Source organism: Rattus norvegicus, chromosome 11 (assembly GCF_021556685.1).
Source record: "Rattus norvegicus strain SHRSP/BbbUtx chromosome 11, alternate assembly SHRSP_T2T, whole genome shotgun sequence".
Classification (NCBI taxonomy): Eukaryota; Metazoa; Chordata; class Mammalia; order Rodentia; family Muridae; genus Rattus; species Rattus norvegicus.
Window position 1 is genome coordinate 57698627 of NC_141544.1, and position 19806 is coordinate 57718432.

Consider the following 19806-nt stretch of genomic DNA (forward strand, 5'->3'; position numbering starts at 1 on the left):
ATGGACACATGACTTATTAGAATCAGACAGAAAGAAACAGGTATATAGGGTGAGAAGGAGGCAGAGGAAGAAGGTAGGAAGTGTTACGGTCACACGACAGTTTGTCTATGATGTGTGTTCATAGGTATAAGGAAGTTGAAATCATACCCATTACGAGGTAAAGTCTTTGGAGAACACAGTTACTAAACAAGAAGAGTAATTACGCCTTGGTTTTTGTCATCATTGGGTTGGGTTATCATTATTTCTATGAACAGAAAGAGAATGATCTTGTGGAGAAGTGAGAATTATTAAGTCCCACAGGATCGAGTTGAAGATTTCAGCTCCCCTGTCTCTTTAATTGATTCTTTGAGCCCATCTGGCAGATCTGACAGAAGAGCATCAATACATTATCCTGCCTGGGAAGTCAAGTTTACATGTTCTTCATGTATTAGCCCTTGTCCCTCATCCTTCCAACCTTGAAATCCCAAGCTAATTTCTTACTAATTATTTTAGATATTTTCACAAAGCTTCTATATGTGTAGCATTTGGGTTGCTTGACTTATTTTAATTTGCATAAACATGCTACCTTATATCACTTTCTGTTTTTATGCAGGAACAGCTTCTGTTTCTGTTGTATTGCCAACTAATTGTTAAATGAAATACATCTCCTACTTCAGAGCCATGGGCTGGGGTAGCTTAGAAAAATGAGTGTGAGCTTAATGAGTATAGATTTGAGCAGATTGTTTGGTCCAAACTATATTAATCAGTCTTATCTTTAAGATGTGAATATAATCAGAGAGTAAGTAAATGAAATGGTCATCGAGAGACATTACTCTTAAGACAGAATCATAAGATGCTTATCCATGTGGTGTTCTCTTTACAAACCAGGAGTTTACCCTAAAGAGATATATAGGATACCCTCTAACACAGAATAAATCACAAACCACATATTTACCCAAAATTGTCTGAGGTACTTCTGGGTGGGGTGTGGTTTTAGGTTTGGGACGTGGACGGCGGACTTTTTTTGTTGTTGAAGCTGATGGAAGAAAATTTAGAATTAACATGGTGCTGATGAGTCCATAAGCTCTGCCTCGCATGATATACCCTGTCGGAGCTTTTTTGTTATTTTTAAACCTTTAATAGTTTGAGATAAGAAATTCTGTCATTAGGGTTTGAATTTTTTTCTCTAGTATATTAACAGATTTCATTAATAATGGAAAATCCTCCAGAGAAAAGAAATTAATAGATAATTTCATTTAAGAAAGGTAAGTTAGGAATGATCCCTATTTTTGAACATGCCTCTAACCCCAGATTTGTTATAACTCCATGTTCAACTCAAGTGGTGTGAATTTTGAACCAATTCTACAGTAATGCTTTTAATTAAACATGACTGTGCCTGGGGAATTTCTGCACTTGGTGACTTACTAGAGTAAATGTTTTTGAAAGTCACTGAAACAACTACAGAGCCAAAACCAGTTACACAGAGCTTGAATGCAGAAAGCAAACTTCTCACACAAGGATCACTGTGCCACCACTAGTGCTTCAGTGGAGGCGTAAAGGAGGGCCAGGTGTCATAACCATTCAAGGAGACTCAGCCTGACATGACACAATTTCAAGGCAGGGCATGGATCAGATAGCTGTGTTGAATTAAGTCAAGATTCTTTTCTGTTGAAAAGAAAATTTTCAATACTTTGAGATGAGTCCTGTTGCAGGAGGACACCAGGAGTGTCACCATCATCTCAGCAACTATGGCAAAGCTCAAGAGTAAACAGAAACAAGTACCCACAGAAGGATATAAAGAACCATTACCTAAAGATGGCTCAGCAGTGATAGGTCCCAAGTCTGCTGCAGGAAATGATCAAAGCCAATTTAAAACAAGGAAATGATAAAACCACCAAGCAATCCATCAAATTCTCTCAAATATGAGGTTTCCCAGACTAGTATTGGCTTTATAGTCAACAACAATGAAAACAACAAATTCCAAAAACTTTAAAGTTTCTATATAAGAGTCCACAAATGTTTGTACAACATGGCTCTCTCCTTAGCATTTATTCATATAGCTAACGGCAATTTTACTTGTTTATCTACAGGGTTAGCTGTAAGTTTTGATTTCTTTTACATTAGCAAATAATATGTAGAAAACTCTGCTTAGACAAATGTTACACATGAATAAGTTCATATGAGAGCAATTATGATAAAAACTATTATGAGAAATTAATGTGAAAGCCAATTATGGTGAAACTATATATTGGAAAACAAATCCTAGAGTTATGATAAATATGATTATTGACATATTTAAGCAGAAGTGAATATTAGCTTTACTATACAAAAGAAAATTTAGATAATGATTGATTTCGTTGAGAAATCGAGTTTGAGAAAAAGATAAAGACCTATGTTTGAGCAAAAGCAAAAAAAGAGCTAGCCCTGGATGGTCAGTAGTCCACGGAACTTGTTACTACATCTCTTCATTACCAAGGTAGAAAAGACCTGGCTCTAAATAGTAACAGGATATGCCAATGGGCTCAAAGCAATCATGGAAGTTGGGCATTTGCAGTGTTCTTTGTAGACTCCCCCCCCCCCCACCAAAAAAAGTCATTGTTCAACTAAGCAATTATCACCCTTCTCAGTCAGGCCACACTCCTAGTTCCTATCTCTCTATTATCTCTTCCCTCACCCTCCAATACAAGGCACCTTCTTGTCTCTGTAGTACTTGGACCCATTCTTGCTGGCAAATCTATAAGGTCAAAGGTTTCAGGTTACGTGTGTGCAGTTGGTAAAACAGTGGTTACTGCTGCTGTCCCCTGTCCTTTTCTTCCATTCATGAGAGTTGTCCTTTGGTCATCTAAGTCACTTGTTACCTCTAGTGAATAGCTCACAAATGCTAATGTGGCATTTCATCCAATAAACTACATAGAGGAGTTTTTTTTTTTCCAGTTTATAATCAAAAAGCAAAGTGTAATTAAATAACAAAGGAAGAAAACAAAAAATTCTCAGGTATCAAGGAATTCCTCATGAAAACAGCATAGGAAAGTCTAGGAATTAGCCACGATACCATGCTGGCAATAGCTGCTTCCTAAGGATTAAGCCTTCACCATTAATCACACATGTGAGTACTACTTTGGCCATACCCAGAGAAGAGCTACGTGGGCCCAAGAACCACATTTACCTGGTTTAGTCTGAGGTATCTTTGGGCTGGGGGTGGCTTTGTATTTGGGACGTTGACGAGTTCTTGGTCTTGACGATTTTGGAGCTAGAGAAAGCAAAGTTGTTACTGTGGTTGTATGAACAGGGAACTAAAGAAAGACGAGCATGTGAATGTGAGGTTTCTGAGACCTTCTCAGACTCTCGTATAGAGGGAAAAAAGTCTCGTTTTGGTTTGGAATTATTTCTTAGTAATATGTATGTAAAACCGTTTTGGTCTGCTGACAGTTGAGACAGACTCTATGACATTGTTTTTGTTATTCTGAAATCTTAATTGTTAGTTGCTAGCATCAGAGAAGTTCAGACCCAAAGAGAGTTGGATGCATGACATGTTATCACACCAGAGAGACCTGGGCTAACCTGCTTTTGGATACTTGTCCTTATAAAGACTCAGTTTAGTGATACGACCCAGAAAATTAGCATTTTAGATATGTTTTACACTTTCTAAAATCATTTGTGTACAATGGAAGTCTTTCCTATCTTCAAAATAAAAAGAAGTCAAGAACCATAGCTTAAGGGGTAGACACTCTGAAGTAGGTCCGACATTTATCTTTAACGTAGACTACTGAATACTGAGTAGAGTCATGAGCTTTGTGAAGCATTTGTAAAGCAAGATAATGGGGCTGTGGGATGATCTCTACAGGAGCTGCAGAGAGACTTATAATTAAGTCTTATAAACTATGCTTTAAGTACTCTTGACATACTTAAAATGTGAAATACAGTCAGTGGTAAGACATTCTTGTGAAAGAGAAATCCCCTGACCCAGATAGATAGGAATTGGACAATAAGCAGAGAATGTAAAGACTAAAGACTAAAAGGTCATTACCTAATGTTGTCACTGATGCCTTGGTTCTCGAAATTACAGGTGCAATGTCTGTAGTAGTAACTGACCAAAAGCAATACATGAGAGAAATTAAGAAATGTACAAAGTAAAGGGTGAAATATTTTAAGCCTGGTATTTTTTTTTCTTACGGGAATAAGAGATACTTTATTTCACAGCATTGAGTGACCATGGCCCAGAAACACAGATTTAGATTACCCCAAATTCTATGCTTCAATGTGGAAACGAGTTCATGAAGTTCATATAGTTTTTTTTTTTTTTTTTTTTTGGTTCTTTTTTTTGGAGCTGGGGACCGAACTCAGGGCCTTGCGCTTCCTATGTAAGCGCTCTACCACTGAGCTAAATCCCCAGCCCCATATAGTTTTATAGAACAAAGAAAGTCATAAATAAAGGCAAATTTCAAATGCATTGGTGGGTACATTAGAGAGGCGGGTATAGCAAGACAGAGGAAACTTTGCTATAGGTCCAATATGCTATCTGATAACAGTCTTAATTTTTGGATTGGTGGAAGAAGTCACAAGATGTTAGTTCTGACACAGACGTGATCAAGGAATGTAAAAATGTTACATTCAGAAGCATTTGTAAAGTCTAGGGAAACTCTATTACTGCCAGTAGCTGGCCAGATCCTCTGCCCTCTTATACTGCAAGACACTTGCACCGTTTTCACCCAGAATGGCTGTGAGGTTGCAGAAAGTGTTTTCCTAGTTTTAACTGTCTGATTCTGACAGTCCTATTCTGACACTGTTGCTCTATAGTTGTATGACGTGGTATAGTAACTTATTCTGAAAATGGCTATGGAGGTTTCTGTTATGTTTAAAACACATTTGCCACCATTACTTTTGATGGTTGTTAAAATAGGGAAAGTATTGTCGACTGTACTGTTTTCTGAAGATCTGTGACAACCATACAGATGAAAATGACTGCCTTCTCTTTGTAGTCAATGGGCTGCTTACTGAGTTCCTGTGTTTGCTTATCTCAAATGGATAGTTTATATGTAATTATCCAGCATGTGAAGAGATATGGAGGACTGGCAGTATTGTTCAGCAAAGGATCCCTCCTGTAGCATGAACAAAAACTTGATTTCAATTCTCAGACCTTCCCAACTGAAAGAATAAAATTATTCAGAATAAAAAGGGAAATCATACAACTTTTTATCTCAGTATATGTGATTTCTATAATTGAAATGATTCTTCAAAGACCAGAAATAAAGAAGTACACTTCTGGTATTAAATCTCTTTGTACTTTTCTTTTCATTAAATCTAGAGGATTTTGCCACTACCTAAAGACTGACCCTGGACTCAGACCTCATAGGTAGCAATGAATATCCTAGTAAGAGCACCAGTGGAAGGGGAAGCCCTGGGTCCTGCTAAGACTGAACCCCCAGTGAACTAGACTGTTGGGGGGAGGGCGGCAATGGGGGGGGGGCGTTGGGAGGGGAACACCCATAAGGAAGGGGAGGGGGAGGGGGATGTTTGCCCGGAAACCGGGAAAGGGAATAACACTCGAAATGTAAATAAGAAATACTCAAGTTAATAAAAAAAAAAGGTAAAAAAAAAATCTAGAGGATTTCATGTAAGTTTCGATTTTCTCATAATCTAAGCATTGGTTTAGAGATTGACTTTCCCTGATTGTTCAGCGAACCAAAGCACGAAGCTGGATGAAAAGGCATCAGGGATCAGTGTCCAAATTAATGATGCACCGAGATGATGAATGAAGCTGGGACAAGACGATGAAGTCATTGTTAGAACTTTTCACGAGGGGAGTTTCTCAGCAGAAAGGTCCACTCTTGTGGAATCAAGAAAGGCCCACTATCAGAACTGATGAGGCCACCACAAGCTTCAACCAACTTTACGTTCTCACACACATGCGAGGAAAGCTTCAGGAAATTCCTGCTTTGAACGATGGACGGACAGAGCCCCCTAGACTTTGACAGTATTAGGTGCTGCAAACAATCTATTTGACTCTGAAGGTCAAAGGAAGGGTAACGTCCAGGTGTTTAACTGAGCAGATGCAAGAATGACCAGCATCGTGTTGAAAGGGCCTCTGCCAAACGTAGCACAAATAAGAAGTCTGAATGACGACGAAACTGAACACACAGATGAGGAGAGAGATGAGAGGCAAAGTCTCAGGGAAACATCAGCTAGAAGCACATGTGTTACCTATGGCTAGGGCAGGGGCTTCGCTTCCAAATGTGACCGGCTCATGAGCTGCAGCATCAAACATAAGGAAATGGGTGAGGAGAAAACCACCTTAAGTATTCATAATATTTAGTTCAGAGTTAAAGAACACAGTTTATTCTGGGTTGATGCCGACTACTTTCTTGATAGGCTTAATTTATAATGAGAAAATTTCTTAATAAATGAGAGTTTTACACTGTTCAGAATCTTAGAAGTTTTCAGTTGTAAACAGAATTTTCAAAACCATTATATAAATTTTTGTAATATTGTAGAAAAACTATCCAGTTACCAATTGCCATTTAAAATACCAACAGGTACTTCAAAGGAAGTAAATTCCTATGTAGCAAGTCTTTCGACTGTGCCCATTACAGAGGAGCACAGTTCCCTCCTGGGTGCAGGATCTAAAAATAGCCAGCGAAATCACTTCAAGTTGTCACAGGTGCAGAAAAGTCCAACTTCTGCACATTATAAACTCAGAAAGGCCTAGAAATGCTTTTTATAGCACATGGGATTTATAAGACTACCAGGTATACAGCGTTCTTATCTCCTACATGTAGTGTGAAGACTTTCAGAAGACAAAGAATAACGGTGGTCTGTCATATTAGTTTATACGGAAACCCTTTCAATGACATTTCCAAATATAAAAGCGTGTTACATTGGGACAATGGGGATTATGTTTATCACATTTCGTTGGTGGCATGCCCGATGTGGCTTTGGGTTTAGCAAGCAAATGCTTCCCAAGGTATTACAATTAGTTAAGCTGTGTGTGTGGAAATCAATGTCAAGTGGATACTCTCTTCCCATGTATACTCTAAAGCATTGGAAACATAAGACATTAATTACCAGGCTGGATTTGGGGTGCCTCTGGCCTGCGTGTGGCTTTAGGTCTCTGGGGTGGTTTGGGAACTAGAAGAGAAGGTATTAAAATTACTATAATGGTCATGGTTGCGACCGTCAAGTTAAGGATGTATAAGTGGAGAAACACTCTGGGTAGACTCAATTCGAATGTAAAAATAGTTCCTGGAATAGTGGAAGTGTGCTCTGGTTAACCCTTCATTGGTACCATTAGTTTTCCATAGAACAATCTCAAGAAAATGCTTAATATGCTTCTTTGAGTAAAGTACTAACTACCATAAGACTTTCTTCTTGATTACAATATTTAAGAAGGACCAAATATATCATTTCTACTGCTCTGCTTTTCTTTTGCTACAAAACAGTAAGATAGAGAATTTTCAAGTTGCTCGAAAAGAAACCTGGGAAATCACCCTAAACGTCTGATATTAACATAAGAAATAGTGATCCATGGTAACCATTTGGGGGAATTTCTTAAAATGGTCAGAGACAAACTGAATTCTGAGACAGTACAGTAAAACAATTATAGTCACAATCTTACCACTAAAATGAATAACAAATATCTTAGAGCACTGAATGTTGCAAAGACAAACCACCAGGTTTATACTGAACTCTGCATCATAATCAGCCTATGGTATTCAAACATACTAAAAACATTCACTGATGGGAATGTGTAGCTTTTCAGAGTTTCATAAGCTTGATGAGGAAAAATGATGAGATTTTAACATGAAACCAGAAAAATGCATGCCCTTTGTTTAGTCCAGGATGGCTACAGACATCTGTGAGGAAGCACAGATGTCTCTCTGAGCATCAGGACATGTGACTGAAGGACAGAGGAGGGTCAGCAGAGAACAAGGAAGCTGTGCCCAAGACCACAGACCTTTCCTACACCAGTGTAGCAGGTTGTACCGAAAGAAGTCCCCAGCCTCCAGGCCCTTCCCACCCACCCATGAGATGAAGGAAAGCATGGTTGATGGGGTGAGGGGGTGACAGAACTTCAGTCATGCCTGGGTTGGTGACCATGAGACAGAAAGAGAGGATGCAGAATTACCAATTGTGGGTACCAAGATCTCTGGTGGTACAGTAGCGGGTTCCAGAGCTATGGAAGCAAAACACCAAGAACACTTATTATACCATGGAGTAATAATATCCTAAGGAAGGTTGTCCTGGGTCATAAGGCAGAAGCTGTACACAAAGTCTTCTTGTTTTCCTGAACGTAATTTCCCTTTTGCTTCTCTTATTCAATCCACCCTTGCTTTCCCATACCTCAGCCGTCCCCCATGTGAATCAGCTGTAAGACCCTAAAGATTCTTGCTTTTATAATCCAGGTCATGGGCCAGCTTTTCACATTGTACACTTAGGAGTGTAGGGTAGATTTAAAGATCTCAAGTTACCAACCAACCATACTGTTCCTTATAGCCCAGCGTTTTGGAGGGGTGGCAGCTAGCAAACTAGAAGCAACATCACTGCATCTGTGGTAACTGGGACCCTAAATAGTCACATTTACCAGGCTTGGACTTGGGTACTTCTGGACTACGGGTGGTTTTAGGACGGCGGCGACCTGGCTTTTTGGTCTTGCGTGGTGGAGCTAAAGAAAGGAAAATTTCTAGTTAGCAGAGAAAGGGTAATGCTACAAAGTGAGAGTAAAGGTTACATGTATTTAGTCACATATTTAAACCTCTTGATCGACCCAGATACATTGTTTTCCTACTTTTACTTTCTAGTTGGAATGTTATTTCTCCAGAAGTGTCTAAGGGGTACCCCTATTCCTTTTACCAAACCCCTTGGCTTCCTGTTGTGACATAAAAAATAGAGCAAAAGCAATTTAGTGAAGATTTGACTCACATTTCCAAGCCCCAATGCATCACCTAGGGAAGCAACAGCAGGAATTCAAACAGGAGCAGAGGTAGGTTCCTAGGATGGATGCTGCTTCCTGGCTTGCCCCCTGCCACTCATTCTGCTTGTCTTTTTCCCCTTATTCTTTTTGTTCACTCTAAGTCCAGGGTGCTTTTGTCACTTTCTGTCATTACCCAGTTACTTAAAATGCGGAGTTTGTTTAGTTTGTTTTTGTGTTGTTTTGCCCCTCCCCTCCCCTCCCCCTCTCTCTCTTCCAGTCCCTTTCTCTGTTTTAGAGTTTGTCAAAGATTTACAGATTTCCAAACAGATCTCCTTATTCTTCCGCTTTGAGACAGACGTTGAAAAAAAATCTCAAAAGTAGTGTACAGTTTAGAGGAGACGGTCACACAAAAGTTTTGAAGTGATACTATCACACAAAAGTTATGAAGAAGATTGGTTTTCAGAAGCACTAAGAATTAAAATTAAAATTTGGTGTAATATTACAAAGCAGGAGATTTTTCTTCCTCCTTAGCATTAAAGAAACCCACATTAAACAATAGGGAAAAAAGCACCTAGAATTTCAAAATTATATCAAGGGAAACTTTTTTAAAATGAGAAATATTTAAAGGCTAGAGGTAGCGTAAGATTTAAAAATGTTAGGAATAATCAAGAACACAAAGGCAAACGGATACTGATGTGTACTCCATGGACATGAACCTGAAGTAGTCACCCACTCAGTAACTGCATGGCCAACCAACATTATTGGCGATGCTGATGCTTTCTCAGGGCTCTGGCTCCTGAAACCGCATACCAAATTACCAAGGGGGAAATCAAGTCAAAGGAAAAATGAATGTAAAATGGACTAAAATGCAGGATATGCTCATTTTTTAAACTTCTAGCTTGAGCAAGTTGTAAGTGGTGAAATTTTATCCACACAAGATGTAACCTTTCCTCCTGAAATCAATTCCTGGGGCTTTAGACAAAATGAATAAAAATGTAGCCAGCTGAAGTTTGGAGAAGGAAATGGAAAAGGGGCAGAGGCCTGGGCCTTTGGAAGTTGTGGATCTAATCCACTAAGCAGGAATTTTCGTTGTGAAGGAAACTGTTGTGTAACTGGCCAGCAGAGTGGCAGGATGGGTCTGTTCTTTGCTTGGTTTGGGTTTGGTTTGATTTTCTTTTTTCTCTTTTGTAGAAAAAGAAGCTATAAGTGTTAACTTTGTTGCTCCCCCCTCCCACCTCTAATGGATTATCTGGTGACACATCAGAATATTCAGATCTGGAAAGATCATCTTGCTTTTCAAGAAAGTCTGCAAATGTTAGCGTTTTGAAAAGTGAGGAGGGGAAAAAACATCTCCCAAAGGGAAGCACACCTATGCCTGTGGATGCCAGGAGTCTCCACTGGAAATAACGGGTTAGAAGCAGCTAAGGAAAATCTCCTTGAATATAATGTCACATCCAAGGCAGTGTGGCTTTCATGAGTGTCCCGGAGCCTCTGTTCAGCCAAGCCCAGGCACAGGGTAGATGTTCTTGCAAAAAAATAGCTGCAAAAAAGATATCTGAAGAACAATTAAGTGTTTTTAAAGCAAAGCGAATCTAAGGACAAAAGTTGGATACAGAAAGTGATACAGGCTATTTTTCCACTTTGATTCAAGGAAGCAGCTTTACCCTTTGTTGACTGTGCAGATGGTCGAGTCTCGGGTTCTGGGGCTGCAATGAAAGCAAGAAGTATCAGAGCAGTGCTGAGGGGTTCGCCTAAGGCAGAAGCTAAACATCCCTTACCATGAGACACATCCGTTCACTCCTTGATGAAGACATGGGCAGTTCCAGCTTAGGTTATTAAGGCTTACTAGCCTCATATCCATTGCATAAACCCCAGCAAAAGAATTACGAATTCTCGTTTGTCCTGCTGGTCTTTGCCATGCCTCTTACTATAAATGTCTGACAGCTGTCTCAAGGATGTTCTGAATTTCTTGCCACCTGCCATTTTGTTTCCTACAGAGCGGTCATGTCCAACCCAGGAAGTGAGAAGAAGGCAGTGTACTGTCCTCTAATGCCTGCACTCTGTTAGTTTTGAAAGCTGCCAGGTTGGCTGGACCTCGTGTTCTTTCACAGAAGATAAGAAACTTTAGTGTGAAAGGGCCACAAGTCTTCATATGGTACCAACGATGGTTAGGAGTATGTATTGCTGGTAAACAAAATCCATTTGGTTAGTAAATCAATGTGTGTCCAATTATGGTCTCAGGTTTCATGAACTGTTTAACAAATTAAATAACACGATAAATAACAAACCCTCCGCTGATCAAATGATATGTGAGCAAATCTATTCTATTTTCGCTGACGATAGTTTGGTTACATTTATTATGTCTATGAGAAAACAACCAGCAGGCTCTTTCCAGCAGATTTTGTGTTATTCTACTCAATAAAAAGAAATTTCTCTCAAGAAGATAATTAAACTTAACTGTATTTTCGAAGCATTGGGGAAATGAGAACTTATTTTATTTCTTATAAAAAGAAATCAATTGATTTGGCCCATCGGCTTTCATTACAACATAAACTCTCCTCCTATTTATTTGGCTCAGATAGTACTTGTCTGAGTTAACCCTGATAACTCTGTGTGAGAGAAAGTGGCAGGTTTGGGAAATGCAAGGAGTGATAGGGGCAGGAGTGGGAGGGATGAGAGAAAGAGGCCACAACAGAGGTGTTTATGTAACAACTTTCTAGGGACTAAATGACTTGCTTTCAGAACTCAAAAGGAAAGAAAATATAGTCATTCAGAACCAAGTGTGATACCACCTTGTGGATTAATACACAAAAGTGACAGTTCTCATTGTATGAGACAGATGTGGGAAAGGCAGAGGCTCCAGGTTTCAGAAATGTACTGGGTCATGCATATAAAATAAGCCAGAGACTAATGTGAAGCTTCACTGACTAACCCAACCACCAAGCAAAAGCAGCTCACATGGAAAGCAAAATAGAAAAGCGGGCATTCGAGCTGAACTGGGAAAATCAGGGATTCTCCACACTGAGAAAGAAGCCTTTGGTGGTTTGCATGCTCTTGTGAACTCCAGCTAGAAACAGAAACCGTCTGCAGAGCTCATTTTTAACACCAAAAGTCTGTGGCTAAGGAAGTGCTTTGCAGAGATCCCTCCCATGCTCTCTGCTGACTTAGGTCACACACTGTCCCTTACTGTGAGAATTGAGTGTTAACCACCCCTCAAGTGGTGATCCTGACTGGGAGCTGGAAAGGGTGAGGACCCTAGGCTGTGAGAAAGCTTAAAAAATCAAAGGAACAAAACCACACCAGCTTCCAAGTAAAAGCTCTGGTAAAAAACCAAAGCATAACAAAAAAAAAATCCAATTACGTGTCTATTTGAACATTTTAAAGAGTAACAGCGTGACCTCTAATTCAATTATCTTAAATTCATTTCTAGTAATATGACATAAATAAATGTCAACCAATATTTATAGGCAGTTTGTCTATGCTTTCCAACTTTTGTGAAATTAACAGACATAATTACCAAGGAGGACTCTTTAATTTGCTAACCAAAATACACAGTACTGTTTCCCATCTGCTTGGTATCTGCTCCTACTGGGAATGGAATTGTCCTGTCCTCATTCCAAACCTAAGAATTGTTTTTAAAACTCATATACATTAATTCCTGCCTACTTCAACTGACAGAGCTCTTTAAACTGCTAGGACACTTGTTTTTTATACACTGGGCTTCTTCATTTGGCAAACTTGGCCAGGGTCACTCACACACTTGCCATACCCACTCAGTGATTCTTAATGCTGGGACCCTTTAATACAGTTCCTCCTGTTGTGGTGACCCCAACCACAAAATTCTTTTTATTTCTACCCCATAGCTGTAATATTGCTACTTTTATGAATCGCAATGTAAATATCTGATATGCAGCATATCTAATATGTGACCTCTGAGAAAGTGTCGTTTAACCACCCCCCCCCCAAAAGTGTTGTGACCTAGAGATTGAGAAACACTGCTTTATTTCCTTCAGGCTGCCACCTACACCTGGAGACCCAGCCACACAAATTTATTTTCTTAGCAGTTGCTCGTGTTGCCTGACACCATCATGAAAATAAATCATGACCACTTAAGCAGAGAACCTCTGGCTTTAATAACTGCTGTATAAACATGCCAATGGTGCAGATCCAAGTTGAGAATCCTTTACACAGCAGAGCATAGAATGCATTCTCTCGAGAGCGAAGGCTTTAAAATTCACATGACAAGTGACAGTTAGAACCACCGAAGCTCTCCAAAGCTAGTTTTATAAATTGATATCCAAGACTGTTGTGTAAGTTCCAGATAAACTGTAAAAGGTGGATACTGGATCATTCGATACGTTCCACAATCCTTAAATAGGCACTTTTACCAAAGAGCCTTCTAGACCTTAGAAAGATAGCATAAAATCGCCTGAGCAGTAAACAGAATACAAAAATCACCCTCAACTCAGAAGGCTTGGCACGTTCAAGAAACAGCTCTTTCTGGCCCTACAACCAGAACTGAGGAGTTCCAAACAAACAGGGTTCTTAGAAGATGGAACCCACTCCCGCCTTGCCAGCTGAAAGGCTGTTATTCAGAATTCCAGTCAACTACGGGGCTGGAAAGTATGCTGTAATACAGACAAGGGGCCCTCACCCCTGTGGCTAGATTTCTGAGTTCTCTGCATGATGGTCACGAACATAACTATCTCTCACAAAGTTCAGAGTAACACACGATAATGCCAAAGGGCCCGGTTGTGCTGAGGTCATCTGGTTGGGTTTTCATACTTTCCATGGAAAAACTGCATCAGATACCAACATATAAATTGGAACTTCTTGAGCCAAAGAGTTGCACAAAAATCAATCTGTCAGCGTTGTTTTGAGAATGCTACAACGGAGGATCAGAGAAACTGAGTTTCTCCGAGGATCACATATGGTGTCACTTCTAGACTGAGAGACTATTTTAAGTTTCAAAGAAGTTAGCTGGATTTTACTGAGTTAAAAATAAACAAAATTATCAGCAGATTCCCAGGTTGCTATATAAAAACCACAAAAGATAAATCTCCTACTAAAACTAAATAAGTGGAATGAATTTGTCATCTTGGAAGATTTTGGAAATATTCCATTAAAAGAATATCTCATGTTCCAGGCACAGAGAATCGCTTACGGAAGTGTTGCTGCTTTCTCGTAACTACTCAAAGGCTGGTTTTAATCTAGGCTTAATTATTTCTCACTGTTACTGATATCTACTAGAAAGTGGAGGTATGTTTTGATGTTAGTAATTGATTGATAAGCATAATTAGAACAAACAGCCTCTGATGGTTTACAAAAGAGCCAAGGTGCTACATTCTCCATGGTGAGAAGAAAGAACAGATACAGCACTAAGTAGCATCGGGATGTTTAGAAATTTTGGAGCATTTGTCCTTGGACTTGTAGTTCTTTCTGGTGACGGGAAGGGAAAATTAACAACGTAGAGATAGTAAAAATCTTCTTCAAGAACAGAGTGACCTTTCAAAACCCTGCCATACCTAGTAGTCAGCCGTAAAGTATGCACTGAACAAAATTTGGAGGAAAGAATTTCTGAGCCATCGCAACACATATAGGTCAGAAAACATACTGACATTACAAAGTGAGAGGAGTGAGTCAGCTTGCCGAGCAAGTACCTGGCCGTCCTATTAGGCAATGAACTTCCTTGGGCTGCAACCTTCCTCTTTCTTCCACCTGAATCCTACAAATACTTGAAGGCTTCACGGCTGCAACTCAATCCTTCTTGGAGCTTCTATATAAGCACTACAGGCTAAAGTTTTATACCTTACATTTTATTTTCATTATTATTACCCTTCGGGTTATAAGAAACTTGAAGCCCAGAATAACTTCCTCTCTATAGAAGCACACTTTAGGGCAGCGTTTCTCGACCTTCCTAAAGTTACAACCCTTTAGGTTGTGGTGATCCCCCCAACCACAAAATTATTTTCCTTGTTCCTTCATAACTGTGATTTACTACCGTTATGAATCCTAATATAAATATCTGTGCTTTCTGATGGTTTTAGGCAGTCCCTGTGAAGGGTTTGGTTATTCGACCCCTAAAGGAGCCATGACCTACAGGTTGAGAAGCACTGCCCTAGGGCAAAAATGATCTTCAATGCAGTACACATCCAGAGCTATGGTGGCAGGCCCTCTTCCCCAGCTTGTCCCCAAATCTAGAAACATCTTATTGGAGACCCCTGTTTTCTCTTCTCTATTACTGTTAGTTACTTTCAAATATTGTAAAGAAACTGCCCTACAGAGAAATATAATTTTCTTTTTACTCTAAGGAAGCAAGCATGATCTATTTGGATTTAAGTAATTTGAAAAGTTAAAGAGACGTTGATTTACCAGGTTTGACTCTTGGCGGTTTGGGAGTTGACTGTTGTTTGGGTGTGGAAGGAATAGATGTAGTTTGCTGGGGAGCTGGAAAGAAGAGTTAAGACAGCTTCAGTAAGTGACACTTCCCAAAGGTCAGTCACATGGTGCCAGTAACCATAAATGCACAACCCTGCTGAATACAAGGACTACATAGTTCTCCTTGAATTCCTAGATGCCCATGCTGTGCTTTCTACAGAGTACATACTCAATAAGCTTAAGTGTTCCCTGGCCCAAAAGAATTATGTTTCTATAAAGGCCCACTTAAATTTCTACTTGAGGGAAAATACTACTCAAATAAAGGTCCTAGAAACTGAATACCTTGGAGGCTCTTTAGATTATAACATAAATTAATTTTAGGGTAGAACATAAATTAATTTTAGAGTATAACAAATTAATTAAGAATTTATGTTATATGGTATCTATATGATTTATTCCATATTTTAGATTTCTAGAATGGGGAAGAACGTTCAGGACACCTTTATCTTGCAGTTCATTAACGCCTTCACCAGACACGAATGAACTCCATTATTTTTCTTTATATGACACGAACTCTCTCTCACACATCTTTGTGGGTATATCCAGGATGCAGGCACCACTTGGTTCTTTCTGAACTACCATGGATTGAATGCTACTACTGTGCTCAATAGAAAGAAATACACTTAAAACACATATCACTCACTTCTGCTATACTTCTATGGTCAACAAAGTTGAAAGAAACCAAGAAAACTACTTTTTCAACGTATATCGCCCTGAGGATTGTGCAAATCCCTTGAGGATTGTCACAAGACTAACTCTGAATAACTCAACTCCTTGAAGGATCCCATTGGAAAGAAAGAAAGGAAATGATTAGTCATTAAAACACCAGAGGCAAATGTCAGGGGTTCTTTGCTGTCGCTTTACCTGTCCTTTCAAAGCCTACAACTACACAGAAATGATATCAGTTACCAGCTGTCGTAGGTCGTACTTCAGGACTGGTGAAGATTTCCACGGTTCGGGGATCAAACGATGCTTCACTTGGAGCTGGAAACATAAACACCCCACCCCGCCAAGCAATCTCAGTTAAAGTGAGGTATTTGGGGGCTTTCAGCATGCTTTCAGATGGCATAACTTGCATGCTAGAAGGATGGGAAAAGATACATGTTGTCCTCAGCTGGTGGACGACACTGGGATGTAAAGCAGGGCAAAGCTAGAATGCTAATTGCTCAGAGCAGGCAAACTCGGTCCATGAACACAAGGGATGCAAACCGTAAGCACAGGGCAAGAGACGCTGCAGATGACTGACAAGATACCCATGCAGTTTCTGAAGGCTTTTCCTTTTTCACAGCTTAAAGATTGGAAATCCGTTCTTTTGTAATTCATTTATTACAAAAGAAAGTGTCAGATACATAAAATGGAATATAAAAGCTGCCTGTATAAAAATACATCATTCATCTATGTTCAGAAATAGAAAAGAGGGAAATGGTTAGATGAAATGGGATCGAATGGTCACTTTGGAAGAAAGGCATCCACGTTGGTTATGGAACATTTAATGGAAAACAAAGCACAGTTTCTCTGTTAAAGACATTACCCAGTGTTGCCCTTGGCTGTTCAGCAGTTCTAGAAGTTTTAGGTGGGACAGAGTCCAGAATAGGATCACTTGTTGCTGTTGGAATAAATGTCAACATTTATAAAGGGAATAGAAGTTCCTGGGGATAAAATACAAACTCCTGAGTAAGAAGTGGTGCCCCATAAAAGGAAAATATCAAGGGCACTGGAGGGATTGCTAACCAATGCTTTAAGCCAGTGAGTCAATAAGAACTAAGATGGCCGCACTCTGTAAAACACACATCAGAACTATCAGAACCCACGATAAAACAGCTATTCCCATTCAACTTGTTTTCAGGTGCCCTTTTTCTAGTTTCTTCCCTTGTTTTATAGCTGCTAATGGAACCTACTATGAGGATTCAATTTTATTACTGTTTTTATTTTCTACTGTATAAAATTATTTATCTTTGGCTTCCCATACAAATAATACTAAGTTCCGCCCACCATAGATGGGTCAGTAAGTGAATGTAAAACTTAGACAGAGCTCGACTGTAACAAACGAGTGATGTTCCCATCCTAGTACAGTGCCTCTCAGCTTAGCAATAAAATTAGTGCCCAAGAAAGCTCAGTTGTGAGAGGCTGCTGTGTGCACGGCAGTGTATCCCAAGTCTCCATGTTCTGGATGTAGATGCGCCCCCTCCCGTAGTTAAGAGCAGATATGTCTCTATGCAATGCTAAATGCTCCTGTGCAGAGGAGAGATCCTAAGCCAGCCCCATTTGAGAATCACTGCCCTACAGAATACTCTCTAGGAATACAAAATATTTTTGGAATGTTTCCGGACAAAAGGATAAGATGTCGTTACATCACTTTCCCCCGGTGGTGGATGCATCTATCTGTGTACTCTCCCTTGTGTGACAGAGTTTGTTTACTGATAAAAATAATGACTAATCCCCAGTGGGAGGTATGGACAGGAGCTGTCTCCCTGACACAGATGGAGATAGCTACTACTTGCTGTGGAACTCTGGGGAGCACACTTCATCTTAAAAAACTAAGAAAGCGACCACTAGGTATAAGAACCCCCAGGATCCAGAGGCATCACGGAAAGGTTGGGTATACCTGTGTGGGGCTCTACTTCAGTCTCATCAGAAGTTGCTGAGCTTGAGACAACATCGTAAGTTGCTTAAAAATAGAAAGGTAAAACAAAAGACATGTTAATTTTGCTATGTTACACGTGGTGGCCTGACATATTTTAGTGGCGGCTAAAGCACAGGTTTACATAGGCACTAAATTCCGGAGCTGTAAGTCTCACTACTGACTGAGCTGACAGTCACCACTGCTGTCTTAGCTGCAGGAATTTACCATGCTGTGGCCCTGGCCTAGAAATGCTGTGAAAATGTTGTCATTTGTTTATAATGAAGTGAAGCCAGCCCTAAGTCAAAGAACTCAAACAAGCAGAAACACAAATCTAATAGCCATATGGCGGCTAGGACAGAGGCCTCTAAAGAAGGAAGGAGAAGGCACATTGAAACGGAAGGTTCTATTTGTAGAATCCATTGCTTAATCTTCCTGCTTAGTAAAAGTCTCCGGTACAGTACACCTAAGGAGCAAATGGTACTTAAAAGTTCACATTGTCTCATGCATTAATCTCTTTACCCTTGTTACCACCCCTGAGATAGAGGAGAGACAGGCATTGCCACCAGTTTGTATATTTTCTAGACCATAAAGTCGAGGTTTATAGTGATAAATATAATTGCAGTGTTCATAGGGGAGGATTGTAGACTTGGTGCATTTTCACCCTAATTTCAGAGCTAAGGACAGTGGGCCTAAAACCAAGGCACACTTGGCACCACCTCTCTTGGTTTTATTGAGAGGCAACTTTTTATGTTCCTCCACAAATTCATGGTCCCTTCTACAAGGCAGGTAGATGTGAAGGCAGAGTTTTATGTTCTGTATAAAAGGAAGAAAGTGTGGTGCATGCAAACATAACTATTTTAATAGAGGGATGAATTTCATGTTCCCGTAAAAGACTTGCAAGGAAAAACAGTACTGAAAATCTTCTTCTCTTGGTGTACCAGTAACTGTCACTGTGGAAATAAGAGGCAGAGAAATCAGAGTCTGGAGGTAGACACTGCTTACTTAGGGCATTCGAATCGGCCTATAGAATTAATAGCATGGACGTAGCATGCAGGAGGATTTAGTCATTGGACCCAGTGACAATTTAATGACATGGAACCCGTGCTAATTGGAGCTGTAAGATTGTATTAGAGGGTGAGACAGAGTCACAAAAGAGAGAACAGCTCATGCAATCCTATAAGAGGACACAGAAGAAGTGTGTCCCTTCTTCTCAAGTCCTCAGAAATAGAACATCCTGTGTGAAAATAGGCACACGCTGTGAGAATCATATTTCATTAGGACCTAACATTTTAATGTAAAGTTAGCCTTGCCCTGCTTTAAGGTTCAAGTCAAGCATCTAGGCATCAGCTTTGTTCCCCTCTAAATGTTAGGAAATGCACTCAACTTACACATGTTCCTCTCGTCTTGTGAAATTACGAATTAATATCTTGGCTTATATTCACGCCTCTGGAAAATGCCATGGCTGAATTTATGGTAAATACCAAATCTCCTTTCTATTGATTTTTCTGCAGTCTATATTTCATTCTAATGGATATTAATTAATGAACCCCACTTCTTATATTTACACTTTGAGGTTTCAAGCCAGGCTGACAACTACAGGCATCATTGGGAATACAACACTTTGCTATTGTCTGGTAATTATGGTTCATGTCTGAGCATTGTTAGGAATCCCTTACTTTCAAGTCTTTTTTTTTTCTTTTTAACATACTTGGAATTCAAATAACATACTAGTCAGCACAGTTGTTCCCTATATTTCTATCTCAACTTTTTGAGAGTTGAGTGGTAAATAAAAAAAGAAAAGAAAAACAAAACCCAACCTACTTTTTACACACTAGAAATCTTATGTTGCTTGGACGGA

At 39.7% G+C, this 19806-nt stretch overlaps 1 protein-coding gene across 50 annotated transcripts in view; it reads right to left on the reverse strand.

Moving 5' to 3' along the window:
• Abi3bp (ABI family member 3 binding protein) overlaps positions 1–19806 on the reverse strand; it is a 216700-nt gene that overhangs the window by 66365 nt on the left and 130529 nt on the right. For 36 of the 50 annotated variants that reach the window (XR_015633411.1, XR_015633412.1, XR_015633407.1 and 33 more), the window contains 13 exons: positions 17931–17993; positions 16857–16931; positions 16235–16309; positions 15260–15334; positions 10552–10593; positions 8558–8638; positions 8102–8149; positions 7042–7104; positions 6181–6228; positions 4007–4066; positions 3146–3229; positions 1789–1824; positions 935–1015 (listed from right to left, as the gene is read on the reverse strand). Coding sequence is in view for 31 of the 50 variants with exons in the window: in XM_087577304.1 (XP_087433430.1) it covers positions 935–1015; positions 1789–1824; positions 3146–3229; positions 4007–4066; positions 6181–6228; positions 7042–7104; positions 8102–8149; positions 8558–8638; positions 10552–10593; positions 15260–15334; positions 16235–16309; positions 16857–16931; positions 17931–17993 (831 nt within the window). In the remaining 19 variants the exon portion in view is untranslated. The remainder of the gene's footprint in view (positions 1–934; positions 1016–1788; positions 1825–3145; positions 3230–4006; positions 4067–6180; positions 6229–7041; positions 7105–8101; positions 8150–8557; positions 8639–10551; positions 10594–15259; positions 15335–16234; positions 16310–16856; positions 16932–17930; positions 17994–19806) is intronic. The other 14 variants (XR_015633416.1, XM_087577314.1, XM_087577313.1 and 11 more) reach the window with 4 other exon arrangements.